Source organism: Excalfactoria chinensis, chromosome 3 (genome assembly GCF_039878825.1).
Source record: "Excalfactoria chinensis isolate bCotChi1 chromosome 3, bCotChi1.hap2, whole genome shotgun sequence".
NCBI lineage: Eukaryota > Metazoa > Chordata > Aves > Galliformes > Phasianidae > Excalfactoria > Excalfactoria chinensis.
The window spans coordinates 81,020,077-81,041,440 of NC_092827.1; the positions used below are offsets into that span (position 1 = coordinate 81,020,077).

The 21,364-nt window shown below is 36.9% G+C and overlaps 1 protein-coding gene across 1 annotated transcript in view; it reads right to left on the reverse strand.

Annotated features, from left to right (window-relative positions):
* Positions 1-21,364, reverse strand: part of CAMKMT (calmodulin-lysine N-methyltransferase) — a 188,161-nt gene that overhangs the window by 30,876 nt on the left and 135,921 nt on the right. Inside the window, exons 4-7 of the mRNA XM_072332128.1 lie at positions 10,088-10,148; positions 6,908-6,962; positions 5,753-5,816; positions 511-577 (exon numbers count right to left, since the gene is read on the reverse strand). Of these exons, the coding sequence (XP_072188229.1) occupies positions 511-577; positions 5,753-5,816; positions 6,908-6,962; positions 10,088-10,148 (247 nt within the window). The remainder of the gene's footprint in view (positions 1-510; positions 578-5,752; positions 5,817-6,907; positions 6,963-10,087; positions 10,149-21,364) is intronic.

Consider the following 21,364-nt stretch of genomic DNA (forward strand, 5'->3'; position numbering starts at 1 on the left):
ATGATCATTGAAACTGTATACGCTTAGCCTTAGGCAGACACATGCACTATTTCATCTTAGGTGGCCACCTCTGAGCACATGCTTTTTCACAACTCTTTACCTCAAATATGAAGAGCTTTAACATTTGCTTTTTAAATATTAGAAAAGATGAACACTCTTCACATTCTCCTCTGTTTCCAGGCCCTACCATGCCAGGGAAATAGTTAAATAGCTCGATTCAGTGGCATCAATTATAAGGTGGATCAGGAAGGGTTTAGGACACGATAGGAAACCCAACTCTCTGGACCTCTACAATGTTCACGCACCAGAGCACACCCTTGGAAACAACTGAGTTGATTTTGAATACTTCCAGATTTCTGTCTGGCATCACCTAAACCATGATGCACATGTATTCTTGCTGTAAACACCTATGTCAGTGTAAGTAATACATCACAAATTCATACATTTCACATTTACATTAAATATACAATTACATGCGAGAATCCACAAAACACTGTAGTAGTAGCTTACCAGCTTGATACTTTCTGAGTCTTAAATACTCCTGAAGTCACGTTTCTTGTGATGATGTCACCTACATCTGTAGGGTATTTGTTAAGAATTATAAACAAAACTTGACCATTAATAAAAATAATCAAAAATATTTTATTACATCAGTAATATCTTCATAATGTCTTTAATCTACTTGGTCTTCAAACTGCATTAATAGTCTGTGCAGAGGCATAAATTTCATAATGCTACTCTGGTTTGGCTGCCATAAATCTACCCAGCCTCTTGCTCCTGTTGCCCACCTCTACTGAATGTTCTTCCATTAACACTTCTATTTCCAGAACTGCTAGCACTGTAGGTTCAGAAGATGCTGAAAAAGATTTCCCCATCTTACTTAGATTTAAAAGGAATTATTATGTACAACTGTAAGAATTACAGAAATTTCTTAGCATGCTCACTTTGCATTTTAGTTGGTGCTGCTTTCAACTGTATCACTAGATCACAGGAAGGAGGCTTTGGAAGCTTTTGGTTTTGAGGTCCAGTACTGCCACAAGTTACGCACCTTTATTCCTGGCTCTGTCTGTATGAAATCCAGCATGCATCAGGAGCACTTTCACCAGTAGGGAAGGGAATTTCTAGTTCATTTGCTTTCTTGAGAAAGGTGTGGAACTGCCACAAAGAAGAGCATAATGCAACAAATGCCTTTTGTTCTCCATAAGCACTGTAAGAGTCCCTCAGCTTCTGCCTCTTTCAGCCCGGAAGATAGGTAACAAATTCAGATAGCCACATGGGCAGGCCAGTGCAAGAGCTTTCAATGGAAAAATATCAAAGGGAGCAGAGTTCAGTCACCTACACCTAGGAAGGTAAAATTCATAATCAATCATTTGTAGTTAGCAAGAAGCCACTGGCAAGTAAAAGGTGTAGCAAGTAACCAAGAAACTGTGAGAACATTAACTGGCATCCAGTGTGAATCCATACATAGTTGAATGGTTCACTCTCAAGCACAAAAAATCACCTTCAAGGGACAACTTTGGTAAAGACTTCAATGATTGTTCAGTCTTAGGTAAAATACGGGAAACATGATGCGAATGAGGAGGATATTTCTAAGTGTGCAAAATATGTTGGATGCAAGTGCTTTTTTAAGACAACTGAACACTGTCAGACTACTTTAAAAAAATGACTAATGTAACTTTTTCTTTGTTATGCTGGAATCTCCTAATGGGCCTTCCTAAAATTGTTGATCGTTTAAGATATGATATTTTAGTTAAGTCTCTATTCAAACAGTGTGGAAGAAAAAACAACTGATAGTTCGTGAAGCCAAAAATTAGAGATGAAATGACAGAGGAATGGTTTAAACAAATCTCTGGACTTCATACATGCCTTTTAAATCTTTTCCATAATGTGCATTGGGAAGTAATAATACATGGTCAATACCTGTGAAGCAAAAGGAAGGCATAGATAACTCCATGAGCAAAGCATACTGGTTTTTAAGCAGAGGTAGCAGTGACGTTACTGATATATTAGCTATACTTCACTTAAATATATAAATATATAAATGAGCAATACTATTAATAATTGTTATAACCATGTTAACACCAGCTTTTTAAAAATACTTTATAAGCCCGTGTCTTCAGGCATCTAGGCTGAACGTGACCTTTTTAACCTAAATTTCCCAGGACTGCTGAAAGATCTATACACTACATTTTAATGGCCATTATAGTGCACTGCAACAATGTTTTGTATTATTGATGCTTCTAGACTGTGGTTTAAGCCACTGCTGCATGGTGTGAAACAGAGCTAAGGCAGACGGCACACAGCCTCTCTGACACGAGAGACAATTTTTCACAAACATGAATGGTATCCTCAGACATGGCCATGATGAGGAACACAGAGATGCTTTTATTCAGTGTTCTGCAGAAATCTGTCATAGAAATGACCTAAATTGAAAATTTTGTAACTGGATGAATATCACCCAAAATTTCCAAGAGGAATGAATTTGATAATTGTAAATCTTCAATATTTGATGTAAACATCTGCATTTTTCCTTTTTTCTTAATACTGTCTTCATTTAAATCACCATGAAAGAACTTAGATAAAATCAACACTGAAGTTTTGAACCAAGCTGAAAATGTGAGACCATCCATCTTTATTTCACTGATTTGGCAGTGAGAATGACCTGCTAAGCAATTAAAATCTGCCAATGAAAGAGCAAAATTAGAGTTAGAATGAAATCTTTTCAATGGCTTAGTGACTAAAATTATAATATCCATTAAAAAATTCCATAAGCCTTGTGCATAAGACCACTGATTAATATAAAATATAGCAGCATACTTTACAGTGTAGCAGTTAAAATCACAAAGATATGAAATTAACACATTCATCAATTGTATCAGCTTGTAATATTTCAATAACATATCCTAATACAGATATGTATTCATAACATGCACGTGAACACCTCATATGCCAGTATGAAATGGAGAATAATGTGAAAAATGTCAAAAACTAAAAGAAAAATCAGATCCTCAAAAGCTTGAGACTTCACAAAGCACGGCTGTTACTTACGCTCACTGAATAGCGATAGCAACAACAAAAACAACAATAATTATGATGATGATGATGATAATACAAAGGCAGATTCTCAGAAGCAATGCACTATTGCCAGGTCGATTTTCAATTACATTTCACTGATGTATTCATTTGTTTCTTAATGTGCTCATCTTGCCCATTAAGAATAATTAGCAGGCTTGCTTGGTGATTTCCTGGCTTCTGACAGTGATTTTTTTCTTTTTTGTTGACAACCACTTTTACTTTTTGGAAAGTAATTTTTGGATATTATAGTATGACTGGCATGTAATTTAAGCTTCCTAAGAAATTTAAAGGGAAGATGTAAACAGTAATTTTTAAACGAGATTATTTTAATGTATAATACCTACATAAAAAGCATAATACTAGGCATTAACTGCTCCTGAAGAGCAGAATCTAGACAAGAAAACAGTATTTTATCCCACATTAATTTAATTTGGTATGCTAAACAATTTAAGAAAGACAACAACCATAGTAAAAATCAACAAAAATATGTCATCTGTAGGCTGTGACACTTGAAGCCAGACACTAATTCCAATTCCAATAAAAATTCATACTGATTTCAGTGAGTCTGGTGCAGCTGAAACAGATCGAAATTTAGCCTGAACTTCTGTTCTAGCTAATCACTACACAAAAGAAGGCAAAAGAGAATTACCATAAAACAGATCATAAAATTACTACTGAAGTCCATAAAACACACAGAGAGCAACATATATTTTATTCTGTGTCCTTTTAAGGATACTTTCTCCCTACACTGTAAAAGTTCTTAGTCTGCTGCACTTTGGCACCCTGCTAATATTAAGCCCATTGTAGAATCCAACACAATAAAAGCATTTTGAATGCTGAGCCTTCAGAGCACCAAATGTTAAAAAAAAGAAAAATAAATTCCTGTTAGAGCCTTCCACCAATCACACCTCTGAAAGGGATTCACTGAGTGAATGCAGATGAAGACTTCTCGCAAGACTTCCAGATATAAAAGATATTTCGTCAACATATTGTAAAAAAAACAAAGGTGTGCTGATTGGATTATATTAGTGTATCTCTTTCAGAAAATGAAGTGCTTTAACTTCCTTAATTCCAGAGACTTACTGAATATTTCTAGCACACATCCATTTTCTTTGCTAAGGCAGACTTCTAAATTTCCAAAAAAGTTCAGGTATGTTTGTGGAATCTGCTATACAAGCTATTTGCTGACTTGATGATTACTGAGCTCACCTGAAGCTTCCTGTGGGTAAAATGACCTTTTGTTAAATAACTCTGCTTTCAGAAGACATCTGTTTGTTTTCTTAGGCTAGTTTTGAAACACTTTTCTTCTCCCACATTTTTTATTTTCATAATGACAGATAAGAAGGACTGGGAGAGGAGATGCTGTCTAAAATGCACAGAATTGTGAGTGCTTCCCCCTCAGCTCAAGGCTATTATTAGCTATATTTTGGCAAAATAAGAATCTTTGGAACACAACAGAGAACTTGAATTTTAAAGAAAAAGGAGACTTTTAATCAGGTTTCCTTCAAGTATTAAAAGATAGAATTGGCTCTTGATTTCCATGGAATTGTGAAGTTGTAAGCAATTACACTTGTCTGAGTTACCTACGAGTGTTTTTGGCTGTCGTTGCCAACATTGCACTGTTACATCTGATTTAACAGTCATAAGCAATTGCTATTTTCCTAATCCACAGCATAGTTTAACTAATTTTTTTTTTTTTTCATTAAAAACTCATCATGTTGGCTTTCAAACACACACAAAACTCAAATCTAAACAATTCTTATGATGCAGGGGCCAGAACCTGAAAAACTAGTCTGCCTTAACATGCAAATAGAAAGATTACCAAGGAAAAAAGCAAACAGATATCTTCCATTTTTTCCTCTCGATTTCTAAGGGCTATTAGTATTCACTATATATATCTGTTCTTGTTCTGTGCTGATATTTAATGTAGCCACAAATTACATTCACTCATTCTCTCGCTTAGCCAAAGTACAGTTCAATTTTCTGAACTATGTGCTCACATTAGAAGGGCATAATAGCAATTTATTCTAATATAATAATATAAGCCATATGCCAAAATACTTTCTACACGGGACAGAGGAGTTCTGTAATCTTACGTCAAGGGACGGTGTGATAAATTGATAATTGTTTAGGCACACTAAATGGGCAATTGGTAGGCAGTTTTAACTTATACCGAAAATGAAAGTATGCATTTCAAAATACACTATAGCAATATATATAAACGCTTCGTTTTTAAGAGGCTAATATAAAAAAAGAAAAAAAGAAAAGGAATATAATTAAAAAACAAAAAAAGAAAAACATGAAACATCACCCATAAACCCAGTTTCTCCTGCAAAATGAATATGTGAGGGAGAGCTAATGATTTGATTCACTGCTGTACCTCCTGTAACTGCAGCTTACACACACAGAATCCTTCAGCACTCAACCATAAGACAAATATTTACTACCATACCTGATGTATACCAACATGTACATCTTTAATTAACCAAGAAAATGTCTGATTTATTATGGGGGAAGCTGCAGCTCTGCTCCAGATATTCTCCATCTGTTTTTTTAATTACTTATGTGGAGACTTTTTCTTAATATACCCCTCGCTGTCTGTCTTTATATCGATTGTTACTCAGCCAGTAAAAACGAACGAGCACAACAAACCAGTTTTCTATCTGAATAAGGATACTTTTGATGGCCTTTTCATTTCCATCAGTTAACAGAACTTCTTTGACATCTGCAGAAATAGCAACCTGAAAAAAAGAGCACAGCAAACAATGAGCAAATATGCTTGTCTGTGTGGAAGTGAAGACAGGAGTGACAAGCCTTCAGTATCATGCTTCCTCACCTATTTCTCTGTAACAATCTTCAATCTTTTTTCATTTTATGTCTGCATTATTTTAATCATTCAATCAAATCAGTCAATACTTTTATCATTCCATTTGCGGGAGCCTCTATCTTGCTATCATTCTGTTCCGTAATTGCATTGTGACAGCGGATGATGGTATTCTGAGAGGCTTTCATTTGCGGGCTTCTGTTTATCTAGTAGAGCCATCATACAAGGCTGTCACTCTGCCTTTCAGCTTGCTTCTGTCTGACTGCCTGATGCCCTTCATATAACTTTGCATTGCAGGCAGATGGCTTTGTAAGGGTAATTTTTTTGTGAGCTTTGACATGCTCGCACATTGGGCTGTAACCTCGACACATTGTATAAGAGCGACAGGTTTGTCAAATGCCAATCAGTGTAACAATATGCTTTTATTTGTAGAGACATAAAAACTTGTCTAATGCACTGCACTGCTACATAATATCTCCTGAATACATGACTCAGAACCCAGAGAATGGTGAACGACTCTCCTGAATGGCCAATCTAATTCAAAAGAATCTAATTACTGAGAGCTCTGGATCATGTTTGTTGGTGTAATAATGCAGGCAAAACATTAGCAGCTATATCATGGTGCTCCAACTGTGATTCGCCAGGCTATTCCTGTATCTTAGCAAATGGGACTATAATCTGAAAAAAAAAAAAAGAAAAAAAAAGGGAAAAAAAAAAAAAAAGAAAAAAAAAAGCTTCAGCTATGGCAATGAAAGACAGACCATACGTGGCCTGGAATGTCACAACAAGAGATATTGACTACACGGAGGTAAAATGTTTCTGCTCATCGAGGCAACCATAAAATCAATATGATACGAAAGCAAGTCAATCTAGAAGGTCTCTCAAGACTCTGCAGCTTGACCGCAGCTGAGGCTGTTGACAGTTCTCTGACCCAGCAGTTGGAGGCACTGGAACATTTTTCCTTTTGTTTCTTCCTCTGAATGGGATTGGAATTGAGAAAAGACCTACCATGAGCCCAGCCAAGCATGTCATGCCACCCCCTAGCTCACACACAGCAAGGTCCCTGAAAGAGAGAAAGGAAATGGTAGAACCCATACAAATTAGATGAAAATGGTCAGAGAGACATATATGTTACAAGAACAAATTGCCATCTGCAGTAAGAACGGAGCTACCAGGAAGTTGTAGAGACATGACTGGGCTACCTCATGTCGTTTTGCGTTTTAAAAATAATTATGAAATAGAAAAGTCACAAAGCAGGCAAACCAGTGGGGGTTCCCTCATTAGTGTTCAGTGCAACATTACCACCGCTGAGCTGAAAAATCTGAGAAGGTTCCCTTTTTTCCCTTGTCAATGGCTCTGTCTTTTAGAACTAAACTAGCTAGAGTAGCGAAAGATAATTGTTAGGAAAGGATAACAATGTTAATCCACATTCATTCTTGCAAAAACAGTTAGAGAAGTAAATGGAGAAATTAATATTATTTATATATTGCTCTAGATAGTTATGCTCAAAAGCCTTTTGATATTAAAAACAGAGAAGTTTTAAAACACGTTTATACCACAAAACAATTACCCGTGAAGAAATCTGATCCTTCAATTAGCACTTAAAACCGCAAGTGACCTACAAACAATACTGTGAGGAACAAGGAAGGAACTGCAAACAGTTAAGCCACAGAAAACCAAACGAAGTTAGTGTCAAGAGTCCGAGACGAGCCCAAGCGTAGGGTTGAATATACGGTCTTAAAAGGTTGCTTTTAGCTCAGACCATAGCAGGCAGTTATTAAGATGTGAGAGTGAAAAATAATTTGGTGCACAGAGTGTGCTGGATGGGGGCTTGCAGGGGGAGTCATAAAGAATGTTCTCCACAGCCCCCGCCCGCCCTAGGAGGGAGGAGGGGAAAGGGAGGAGGGAGGGGAGGAAGGGATGCTGAGCAAGCGCCGAAACCGAGTGAGGCAGCGGTTAGGGCTTCGGTTTGGGAACACAACGGCTTCACAGCTAAATCTATGGCAACTGCTACAGCTGCCAGAAGCGTTCCCACGGAAATAGTTTTGACAGGCAGAAAGTGGAATTTCAGCTTGGCAGACTTTTTGGTGCTCCTTCTCCTCTCAAACACCCATGATTTAAAATCTATTTCTATATACCGTTATCCCACTCACTCTAAGTTGAACATCTCAGATGTGACCTCGATACCAGATTAAAGGCACTGATATTTTGTTCAATGAGGCCAGTGGACTACGCTGTATGACAACACACTTTACATTCACCATCTGGGTAGTATAGATTTATTTTACTGAGACTGCAGATTTTCTTTGCAAAATGTCTGTTTGTCTTATTTAATGGAAACGAGAATAAAGATGGGCACAGTCTGAAGGAACAAGCTGTACCTAAACCCAGTGAGAATTAAAAGAAAAGAAAATTCCAGTTTGTGGTTTAGATAGAATAACTATGTTTTTCCACACACTAATTTTGTTTTTATATGTTATATCTGTATTTACACATGTTATATCTCTATACACATAAAGTTATATGTTGCAGTATTTATAAGGCACTCGTTTCATTTATCAAAATAAACAAAGAAAGCATCCAGTGTGGGATTTGGTGCATTCTGAACCAAATTTGCATGTATGTAAAACAGACAAACACGTTTACACATATAAACCACTCAAGTGCAAAGTTCTCATATTAGCAGTTTTTTACAGACATTTATAAATGAGAATTAAAATAAGAAACTCTGCTCTGGTTGTGCTGTTCATGGGGCAGAACCCCAAGAACTCAGGAATTGAAACTGTGACTACCTCTATGGAAGTCTGACTGCTCACTCTAGGTTTGGTTACCCAAGGCAGGAAAACACACTTCAGTGACTAGCACTGTGAATTTTACTGCCAACAGTCTCTGAAAACAGAATGTACAAGCTGCTATGTGTGCTGGGATGGTGAAGTTATAGAAGGATAGCACAACAGCAGCAGAAGTGAAGCAAAGATGTTCCTTAGCTGCCTCGTCTGGTGGGGTGGGCGTCATTCAGGTGGCTGCTGAAGGAAAAATGAAGCTGTATAAACCAGGGCAAGATTTAGAGACAGATATTGTCCCTTGTGATAGGACAAGGGGAAATGGTTGCAAAAGAAGAAAGATTTAGACTGGTTATAATGAAAAAGTTCTTTACAATCAGGGTGGTGAAGCACTGGGACAGGCTGCACAGAGAGGTGGTGGATGCCCCATCCTTGATGAGACACTCTAGGTCACGCTGCCAACTTTAAGCAACCTGACTGTTGCAACCATAAGTGTCCATAAGTTCATTGCAGTGGAGTTGGACTAGATGGCCTTTAAAGGGTCACTTCCAACCAAAAAGATCCTATAATTCCATGACAATTGACTTCAGAGTGGAGTCAGCAAACAAAGGTTTGGTGTAAAGGAAAAGGACTCATAGACTGGACAGCCTGGTCTTTACTAACTTCCCAAAACCAAGTGTACACAGAGAATGGGATTTTGCATACACCAAGCTGGTTTGCTTGGAATTACCCTCATAGCTTTCCTCAGAACACAACTTATGCCTGCAAATATTGCTGTTACACCTCATTCATGCTCCTAGACAATGAAACCATAAGAATTTCCAAGTGCAAAGCTCTGTATACTCAAGGGGGCAGAGGTAGATGCAGGACAGTTTTACCTCTCAGCATTCCTACTGGGTGTTTGATACCTGTCTTCGACAAGCTTAGAAAATATATGAAAAATAAACAAAAATTAAACATTCAAAACTGCTGGATGTCTCAAAAATATTTCATAAAACTTAAATAGAGGAGCAAATTCTTCCATCACTATATGCAGGAATTATTATGTACTTTATCAGGTTATATGTTGCTTGCTTTTGCAACAGATGGTGGTTTAAAGAATGTCTTTTATTTTTCCTGACCTTCACAATCAGTACTGATCGATTGGAGCTTCACTTTTGTTTCCCAAAAATCAAAGTGAAATAAAACGCCTTGAGTGGAAATCAAAAGTCTTTGACATATAGCAGAAAGCTTGCTGTGCAATATTAGTACCCAAAGGCAGCTCAGAATTCTTTGTTAAGAGCAACATGCTTTCACCTTGAACATTTTAAATTTAATCTGAAGACTTAAATCATAGCAATCTTTACCATACCGATACAATAAAACTAACAGATTGGAAAATATCTTTTTATGTTCAGATCTGTACCTGAATGTTTCCCTGTGCTTTAGGCAGTAGTAAGCCAGTACTTCTTCAGATGGCCAGAGACCTATAAAACAAAAGACATTCACATTCTTAGAATAGATCTTTCTTTGTCTAAAGTAATCTTTGAATGTACCACCATTTGCAGATCTCTACCAATTGTTTCATTTCTCAAACTTGCCACAGTTCCATAGAAAAAAACAAATGTAATTTTTAAAGGCACATTTCTGGTTCTAAGCACTTGAGCTGAAGATTTCATAGACTTCATCCTAAGAGAAAGAGAAATTTACTTTATACAAATATACTCCCACCCACAAATATACAAGCATACGAACATGTATTATAGTAATGACTTAAAAAGTTACATACACTTTAATTAAAAAAAAAAAAAAAAAAAAAAAAAAAAAGAATTCTGACATTTGGTCATTCACATGAAGATCAAACTGCCATTATCAGTCCAGATTCCAGGTCCATCTTGCCTTGTAGCCCGTCTCTTATAGAGGATAGGAGCCCCTATGGCTAGTTACCCTCTCTAGTCATATCATTTCTGCCCAGTTCCTTTTTCTTTTGCTTCTTTCCTCAGGAAGAGCTCTCAGCCATTGTTAGCACCAGTCTGACCCTAGGGAACATGCTAAGGATGATCATGTGACTAATACAAGAACACAACACAATTCCTCATCACCTCTCCTCTCCTCCTTGGAAATCTGTTGAGTTACAACTATTAAGTTCTGTTTCATAGCCCCCAAAAGATTTTTTCTGGTTGTCCTTTGGACTTGCATAAATATTCTTTGGTTACAATGGCCCATGGCAGAAAGCAACGCAGTTTTACAGCACTGCATAACCAGACATCTCCTCCCTCTTGTTTTGCACTTTCCTCCCTGCCATTTCCATTTGAGACCCGCCAGTTTCCACAGGAAAGCAACCAGGAGCAATCCTGATTTTTTCACCTACTTCATCTTGTTTGTGACTTTGTAAGTTTCCATCACAGGACTTGCAGTGATCACTTCCAGCCCTGTCACATACTGAGAGGCACCCGTGCAAACTTACCCCCTCAGCAACACTCAAGAAACTTGCCTTCACTTCTGGCTAGTTTCCCACCTAACAGGAACAATCTAACTGAAACACAGGAGCCCATGGGGTGGGGAATACACTCCTGCAGGCCGGATGCTCTCCTGCAGGCATCTGTCTGTATTGCTGGAGGAGCCTAGGGAAAAGAGGCTCGCATTCAGGCACTTGAGATAGGCTCCCAAATTTAAGGGAGGATGAATCAAAGGCAAATGCAGCCAAATTACAGTTGTATGTGTTTTCCATCTGTCGTTGCTTAGCAATGAGAAAACATGCTTCACGTCTATCCACAGGTCAAAACTAGGGTTAGCCTCCCCCCACCACACATAGCATTACAAATTATTATGACAGAAGCCTGACTTAGTATTATAAACTGTAGACACTTCAGTGGTTTCAGTATACTTAAAAGCAGACATTTGGGAGCATCCTTTAGATGGTTCCAGGCAGGCAAATTGAATTCCATGTAGCTTACTATCTTCAGGCTATTTTTTGTAATTGTTTCTTCTCCAAAGACTTTAAAACATCACAGCATATTTAATGGAAGTAGAAGTTTGGGAGAAAAATTGTGTTCCATTTAAATCACTTACAGCTTGACGGTAACCCTCAGAAATATAATTCTTCCTGTCCACCCAATAAATATTCTGACCTACCCTTATTCACAGTGAAAAATGATTAAGATTCATAAAGGTTTTGCCTGCATGCAAGTCAAGCAAACGATTAGACAGAATTTGGCCAAAACTTTGTATATGACTTTTGTATGACAACGATCTTACAGGTTAGAAAACACGACACACGAAGCCAACAAAATAAACCAGACCAACAATCTATATGTAAAACAAAAACACTAAAGCACTGTTGTTATTTGTCCTGCTTCTTACTGGTTATGGCTGATTAGGTATTAAGCAATGTTCTATTTTGTTAGGACTGCTAAGGGTTAAAATAAAATATTCACACATGATTACCCATTCTTTGATGAAATATACACTAAGAATTGCACAGGATTTTCCATCTCCCTTTTGAGCAATTCAATGCTTTTGAGCATTGCAATATGCTAAAGTGACAGATTTTGCAATAAATATAATAACTGTTTAAATATTTTAGTGTACAACATAAAGAATGTTTCAGCTTGCAATGACTGGTGTACACTCAAGCAATAAAAGTGGTGTTTTTTTTTAAATATTTAGTGAAGACAAGGCTAATTTAATACCATTTATAATGCTACATATCTCAGATTACACACAAAAACACACAATAAAATAAAATAAACTCTTTAATAGCAAACTTTTAGCCTGAGTGGATTTATCAAAATACTTGTCAAATGCAGCAAAATACTTCAACATCAGAGTTTTCAGTGCACTCAGTCAAATGTTTCTCACTTTTCTATGGTTATTACTGAAAGGGCACTTTAAATGGTGTCACTGAATCTTTTATGAGGGGTCACTGTTCTTTCCCCTGCTACCATTACAATGTTGATACTGGCTGAAACTGTAGGAATATCAGATAGCTCTGTGCTGAGAGAAGGGGAAAGCACCTTTGGAAAGACAATGCTCTTCTTAAGGCTGGTAACATACGCGGCTCTTCCCCGCTCCATAGGAAAGAACGTATCACCTCAGCTGGCAGCTAAAGAAGAGGCAGTCAGAAGTTCTTTCACAAGCACAGGTCTCAAGCGCTTCCAGCTAAGCCAAGATGCCAAAAGCAAGAATACCTGTGTTAATTTTAGTAAAAGGAAAAGCTTCTCGTGCTTGAACAGGTAGGTAAGCCTCTTTGCCTTCAAAACAAGGATAAGCTTAAAGATGCATGTGAAGGAGTTTGCATGCTGCCTTCTTCCCCTTCACTCTGACCTACATTTACCAATACAATGACCTACATTTTTAAGTATAAGATAGTTCTACTTCTGTTAGAAATGCTCAGCTGTAATTCAGAAATGCAGCTATTCCTGAGTTAAAAGCTACTGCAAAGTTTTAAAAGCATAATTTGTTTCCTGCAAGCGCATACAGATATGCATGTCTGAATTAAGTTTCCTGTGAAATTTTAATAGAATACACATATTAATAATAATATACATTAATTGTTTGATATACAAAATAAAATTGTTGTCAATTTGAATTGTGAATTTGATTATAAATACACAATATTGGATGGGTACCTATTTGCGTGTGCAATTACTTACACACAATGGTCAATTATTTACACTTGTATAGGCAAAAGAATATCAAAAGACCCCCAAATGGCATTTGAATCTAAAAGGCTATAAATATACTAAAAGACCTAGACAGCAGGGCTACAGATCTCACTGTAAAAGGAAACAGAGCCAACCAAGAGTTTCATTTAGCAAAAATAAATGTTTCACACTATTTGCTGGCATTTTTGAAGATATTTATCACCCTGAAAACTATGATGTGAAAACAGAGAAGGATTGCCAGAAAGCACTGGAATATTTATCGAAACAAATTAAAAAAAATCTAGTTTGTGTTGGAATTTAAAAGATGACTTCAAGAAGGATTGTGATGATGCCTTCAGCAGTTCATGTCTCAGCTGGTAACCTTTCACTGTTAGGATGGATCCATTGCACCACAAAGTGTTTACCGTCCCATTTGTAAATGTGCCATAAAGCCCATACAGTCAACACTTCCAGACAGCTTTGTGACAACACTGTAGTGATAATGCTAGAAAGACAATAGCGCTAAATAGTATCATGCCAGATGATGAAATGTTATATACACAGACACATACAAAATGCATTTCTACAGCACTTATCACCACATTATATCGTCTCACCACAAGAACGGATTTTACCTCACAGGAATTTGATGACATTGTGAATTTCTATTGTTCAAATTCTTCAGGTTAGGAATCACACCAAGAGACAGAGACAGATTAAGTTACTTAAATACACTGAATAAAATTCTGGGAAGGTCAAGAATAACGCCTGACTCATCCAAAATCCTTAAGGTATGATTTAACAAAAAACAAAACAAAACAAAAAAAACACACCCAAACTTTTCCCACAGAGAAAAAACACATTAGTGCTATGAATGCATTAAACCAGATTTCTTCAGACCTGTTCTTCAGACCAAACTTCAGCTCACGTGGACTAAATAACATACAGACCCCTGCTGAAAATGCTTTGTGTAACCATCAGGTGGAGCATCACTTCTCCAAAGTAACAAAAAATCTGTTTATTTTCCTGTTTTATTACAACCTACCACCATTTAAAAATGCTGAATTCTCTATGAGATTACAGAAAATTTGGTTCTAAAAATAAACTATCCACTATACAAAAATAAATAAATCGCTGCCTCTCCACTGCAGCTTTAACACAAATTTTACAGAATGCCGCCATAAATTTCCATAGCAAATACTGAGATCTGATGTAAAGTTCTTACAGTATGGCATACTATCAGAAAATGTTCAGCAATGATGGAGTGCTGGGAATTTGAAGGCATTGCCTTTTTAAAGAAGACGTTTGATTTTGGAGGCATTAGTTCTCTGCACTGCTTCATAGGTACAAAGAAGTCAGAGTAGCCGCTGATTACTTTAATTGGCATAGCACGAGATTAGTGCAACTCTCCTCTACTGTCTGCCACTGCTATACACAGCAAACAAAGGCACAACTGGAGGTGACAGGTGAACCATCCCTTGAAGCTCTGTGTAGAAGGTATATAGCTGTCCTTCAAATGCCTCACTTGTGCTAGGAGATTAACAAGTTTCTTTCCAAGCCAAGCCAAATGGCATGTTTTCTTTGTCACTTTTTCCTAGCACTTCACACAGCCACGCATAAAGACATCTGAACTAGAAAGATTACTTTATCAATCTTGATTTTTTATTTGCAATATTAAGCTGTGTGACATCATCATATTGACTTGAAGTTACCAGTAAATATTAACTATTGAATGCAAAGGCAGTTTACATTTCTAAAGTCAACCATCTTCCCAGTATAACATACTCAAATGCATCTTTCTCATATGTTCTAACTGTGGGCTGCATGAAATCAGCATACCTGCTTTAATAGTCATCAAATCAGGAAGAAAAAAAACAAAAAAAAGCAATATAGGCACAGAGATTAAAAATGTCTCAAACCAAACAGCAGCAGTTTTATTGAGCAACTAAGGTTTACTGACTATGAAAGATATATTGTTGGTAGAAGGCAGAAACTACCATTGTAGCACAGTTATCACTTAAATTTCACTGTATGAAATCTTATATTTTGGTCACGAGGGAAGGTAAGTTTGACGATTTCCTTCTGGTTAGTTTTTTGTGCATCAGCACCACTGAGCACAGCCAGAAGCACGGTACATCTGCTGGAGGTCTTAGAAAAATGAGAGAACAGGTAAAAATCAAGGTTCTACAGCACAGCAATTTGGAGAAAAAACCAAAACAAGGCTGTAACCAATATTATGAACTGTTGTATTAATGAAGTACAAGAATTCACTTTCAAGTGAAAGGAAAACTACGAAGTTGTGGATGGTACCATTAAGACTAAGAAATAGTAACTGCATAGCATGAGTCTGACAAATATACCTTGCTAGTAATACACGGCATGATTGTCCTAATTGGGTAACTGCTTGAGTAAAAAGCTTGTAATTAACTGCATTGCTGTATTTGTTTACGCTGCATGAATAGTTCTCAAAAACACTTCCAGCTCTTGACTTTCGTCAAACTCCATACATTAAATACCTAATCAATGTAAAAGAATACTATTAAAAATGTTGCTCAGTACAGACAAGCAGGATTTATTTTCACTCATGTAGTACATAAAATCTGACACAAATGAAAGGATATCATCAATCCATGTAACCTAAGGTGCATTTAGTTTTAAAAAACCCCAAACACACATAACAAGGCACTATTACTATAAATGTTCAAGTTTTTAGCTGCCTTAAAATGCATGTACAGAAAAGTGAAAACCTTGCATAGAAAATGGCTTTCATACTATTACGATGACAACTGTTCAGTCACTTTAGACAAATGAAGAAATAAAAAGAATTGATGTGAGGAAAAAATAGTAAAAAACACTAAAAAAAAACACACCCTTTTTGTTGAGTCTGCAGTACAGAGAAATCCAATTTTCAAACTCGTACTCTCAAGTTTACATTTATACTCATCTACAGCACAAGCAGATAAAAGAAGGGTCAGTCTCACTAAATTGGTTGCACATAGTGTGCACGTAATTGTAAAACTATTCTCCAGCAGAGGTCAAAATTCAGTCTGGGAGCAGATTTTCAAGAGGAACTAGAGAATACTGTGCCCTCCTGGACACTTGGCCACTTCAAGTATTAATGTAAGAGCTAACCGGATTTGAAAGTCCAATTGTCTAATCTGAGACACTGAATGCTGAAATTAATCTTAAGTGCATTTAGAAATGAACAACTTCGGTGACAATCACATACAGTGTAAATAAAAGTACTTAACAGCCTTAGTAGTACCGCCTAACACCTTAGCCTTACTGCGCCTGACACTAACACATGTGAAGAGGAACAATTTTTGACAGGGAGAATGGCTAGCTTACTTTTCCACAGCAGGATTGCTATAAGTGAGTTTGAATAGGTACAAGAACACTAGAAGAAATAGAAGATAAAAAGAGAAATACGTATCACCGTTTATTTTTTTTTTTCTGTGCACTGCATTTTATAGAAACTCATGTCTCCCTTTCAATCTAAAACAGAATTTATGATATTCAGATCATTGGAAAATATGTATAAGCACAGGCTGAGATCTTCAGCCCAGGCAAAATGGCCTCAGCACTGTATCTCTCACTTTCATTCTCATTATTATTCATGACTAGGAGGGAAACATGATGGTTTGCAATCTGCAAATTTCTTTTAGAGTGCAAAACTTAAGAGGCTCGGTGGAACTGATGTGGAAATACAGTAAGAAGTCAAAGCTGTAAATGTACACATACCTCTTCTGTAAGAAAAATCGGCAAGCCATACAAATCTACTTGTATGATTGTCTTTAACATCCTTTTTTTCAAATGAATGGATTTGATTGTGTTGTGTGTGGGTTTTTTTTCTACCTAGTTTTCAAATAGTTATTAAAAATTAAACAACACTGAAACAAACCTTTTGTGATTATAGCCTTCATTCTCCTGCAAAAAAAAACAACACCCTGGATCTATAAATTTAGGTACTATTGTAGATGTAAATTACAAAATTTTACATTCAACTATATTAAAACATCTATTCCAAAAATGATTACCAGTTGTGAAAAGCAGACAGGCTTATCACTTGCTGTCAGTTGTTCATGTCTAGTTAAGCAATAATGTGCGAAAACTGCTCTTTTGTTTTGTGTAAGAATTTTGGCAATAGAAGAAATGAACACTCGTTTAATAAAAACTCAGGCTGCTTTTTGCTTTGATGGAGGAAGCAGCTGCCTGTTTTCATTTGCTGCAGAGCAGCAAAACCCATCAATATAATAAGCAGCTTAGATGCATCCATCCACAGCATCTGTAAGGATATAGGGCTATTCGCTCAAAACCAATCCTTGGTTTAATTTTAACAAAGATGTGTCTGACATATTTGAAAATGCATTATAATAGGGTTTTGAAATACTAGCATTTTCTCTTCTCTTTTTAAATACTTTTCACTGATTTTGAAAGGCAAGTATACATAGTGGAATGATAGAAATGATAAAACAAATATTGCTATAGCAAACAGCAGAACTAGCCTAAAAATGCAAAGATGGATCATTAAGGGACGCCTTCAGGTTCCCAGATTCTCCTGAGCCTTGAAAATAAAGAAAATCAGTATTTGAATATTTGCAATGAAGGTTTTTATCACCATAGCCAACAGCAGAGAAAGATACTAGAAAAAATACTCACAGAAAAAAACCTGCAAAGATCATTAGACACGATTATATTTCCTGAGACACACTTCTCCTTTCCTTGTGTTTAGTTAAATGTATACATATTAATAGTAAAACTCATTTCCAAAGATAGCTATCAACACGTTTTCTATTTTCACTTGAAGGAAACATAATTTTTAGTAAGTCTCAATGGCATGAGTTTGTCCCAGGTGACAACTCCCAATTGCAATTTAAAAAAATAAGCATTAAGAATAGCTATAGTTATCTATAGTTCACATGTAATTACAAAAGAGGAAGAGAGGGATACAAGACCATCTGAGATATAAATCACAGAACTCTATTTTCACTCTAAAAATGTGATATGGCACATTTATATTATTAAAAATTCTTAGGACATTATTATTTTAGTGCTGTTCTGCTTTCTAAGACCTTTCTAAGCTGAGCTTTTAGATGATTTGCACATTAACTGAGAAGTCAGATAATTCTTAATCCTCCTCTTTTTCAGATCCAATAATGGATAAGGGAGCATCTTAGCATGATCAACTAGCAATCTTCCTAGCCTGAGTGGTAGTACACCTGAATTTAGGATTAGTCACTGGGTTTTCATAATATCTGATTTGAATGAGCACTCATTTGAGGAAGTCTAGAAAAGGAATATTCAATGATACCTGAACTGAATCATTTAAATATGTTGCACCAAATTTTGAGTACATGCATATTTATTTGCTTCAAAACAAAAAGCTATTCTGAAAGGATGACTTCAAAGAATTACGCCCAGATAAATAGTTGGTTATTTCAAATGAACAACTGTTTTTATGATCAGTATTTGCAGTGTCTTATAATCCATCTTACTTCAGCTGTAGCCTTGTACCCCTGCCTAGTCAACTAATATATACAAAATTCACTTCTCTCTGTGGATGAAGAGAGGAAATGAGGAATTTAGTTATTTATTTATCTGTTTTAAAGATATGTCACAGTAGGACAGAGTAACAACCTACAGATTAACTCTAGTCACTAATACTGTTTACCATTCTCAAGTACTTGATACGGTTGGACTTTTGGAATTGGTGTCTGAGTGTTGGATTTCTCTCATATTTGTGAGGGTCTATTTTAATAATTTATTTATCAACAAATTAAATAAATGAAAATGATACATTGTGATCCTAGTAGATTCTAATTCATTGTGTTTCTGCTTTATCAAACTGTCATTCTACTTAGTTCACCAAACCACTAGCAAAGCATCTGCTCTGTGCTGCCAGGAGTTATTGTGTGCAAGTGGAAATAACAACTGTGTGCAGACTTCAGTTTGAACTCTTTGGGCCATCTCTAACAAAACTATCACAGTATCACAGTATCGTGCGAGTTGGAAGGGACCTTAGAGATCATCGAGTCCAACTCACAAGATTCGAGCCTTCTGTGTAGCAGAGCGGCACTTCTACCACTTGCAATATACTATATACTATGCTTGGGACTTCAGTAACTGGCAACTAACATGCATCCCACATACTCTTAAATGAAATCATTGGATCATGAGATTTCATGAGCCTCCATCCTCTCTCTGTAGATGTCTTCAAGTAGGCTTACGCCCAATTTTTCTAGGTATTTACTATTGATAATCACCTTCATCAGCCTTGTTATGGTTGGTACAGAGTTTTTCTCTTTAGTTCACTGCAAAAGGATGAGTCCCTTTCAGACATCTCACCTATCTGCAGACCCACACGCATCTATGTTCCATAAGAATTCAGACTGCATCAAAGCAAATGTTATTTATAATGAGGGGAAATATATGAAGTTTTTCTGAAAGGCCAAATAAGCACAAAGATCTTTACAGATCTTTCTGAGTCAGGTTTGACACAGATTTGTAGATCATTACAAGACAACTTACACTTCTCTTGTTTATGACTAGTTTTTGCCTGAACAAGATTCAAAAGTCAATGCTGTTGATGAGATGCCTTTCATTAGCACTGAACACAATGGGCCAGATCTTCAGCTTGTACTATGAAATGTAACTTCATTAACAATTAAGCTATGGCAATATATCCTAGCTATTGGACCAATCCTGAATTTGTAATACACAGCTGATAAAGTCGTTCTGAGAAAATAACTAGCCTTCATTGTATTAGTATATGCTAGTATTACTGCTTTAGATCACTCTTTAGATTTCAGTCCAAGAAAATCCTCCTCAAGAAATCAGCGTCTCAGTGGATGGACTATGGTAAGGGAGAATGCAAAAATGATGAGTAGAATTCAGTCTCTGAAGCAGCCTGAAATACTGACAACCACCCTTCCCTGATTACTTTCACATTTCCCATGTTACCGCAATAAACTATAACTTAACTGGCTACATTCTTATTTCACAAGGCACAAATAATACAAAGGAGCAGCACAGGTGCTCCAAGAATTCATCTGAAAACCACTGTAGAGCTGTACACAAATATTCTTTTACACTCTGAGACAGAAGGGCTCTAAGGTCAAGAATAATGTATTTTAACTGAGACACATAGCCTATGAACTAATTACATTTGACAAAAAATCTATCTCAGAACATCTAGTGAGCTGAGTCACAAAACAAAGGAAAAATATCTAAGCAAATCACTACACCTAATTTAATTGCATAAAGGCAGGAAAAGGCTTATGAGCTCACCTTATAACATCTTTAGGATTTTTCTTGGTAGGTCTTGAAATGAAGTTAATTATTTTCTTAAAGTGAGTGCATACTTGCTGACTTCTGGGATTGTTCAGTCACACGCCAGCATAGAAATTGGCCCCCATTTTTTGACACCGTAATTTTAGAACTGGAATTTTTCCTTGCGTGCTCAGGTCTTGCTCATTCTCAACTCACCACAGACCCTTGGTGGCACTAAGATTCTCTCTAGGGAGAAGCAAATCATAGAATCATAGAATGGCTTGGGTTGGAAGAGATCCCAAGGATCATCAGGTTCCAATCCCCTTCCACAGGCAGGGCCACCAACCTCTAGATCTGGTACTAGATTAGGTTGCCCAAGGGCAATCCACAACCTCTCTGGGCAGCCTGCTCCAGCACCTCACTACTCTGTAAAGAACTTCCTCCTGACATCCAATCTAAACCTTTCCTCCTTGAGCTTAAAACCATCTCCTCTGTCCTATCACTATAATCAAGTAAAAAAGTTTATTCCCCCCTTTTTATAATTCCCTTGTCTCCTTGCATCCTTCTCCAGGCTGAATAAGCTCAGCTCCTTCAACCTGTCTTCATAGGATAGGTGCTCCAGCCCTCTGATCATCCTCATGGCCTTCCTCTGGTTCCTCTCCAACAGCTCCCCATCCTTCCTGTACTAGGAGCATGCAGCGCTCCAGATTGGGTCTTATAAGGGGAGAGTAGAGAGAGACAGCCACCTCCCTATCCGTGCTGGCCACTCCTCCTCTGATAAGAGCAAA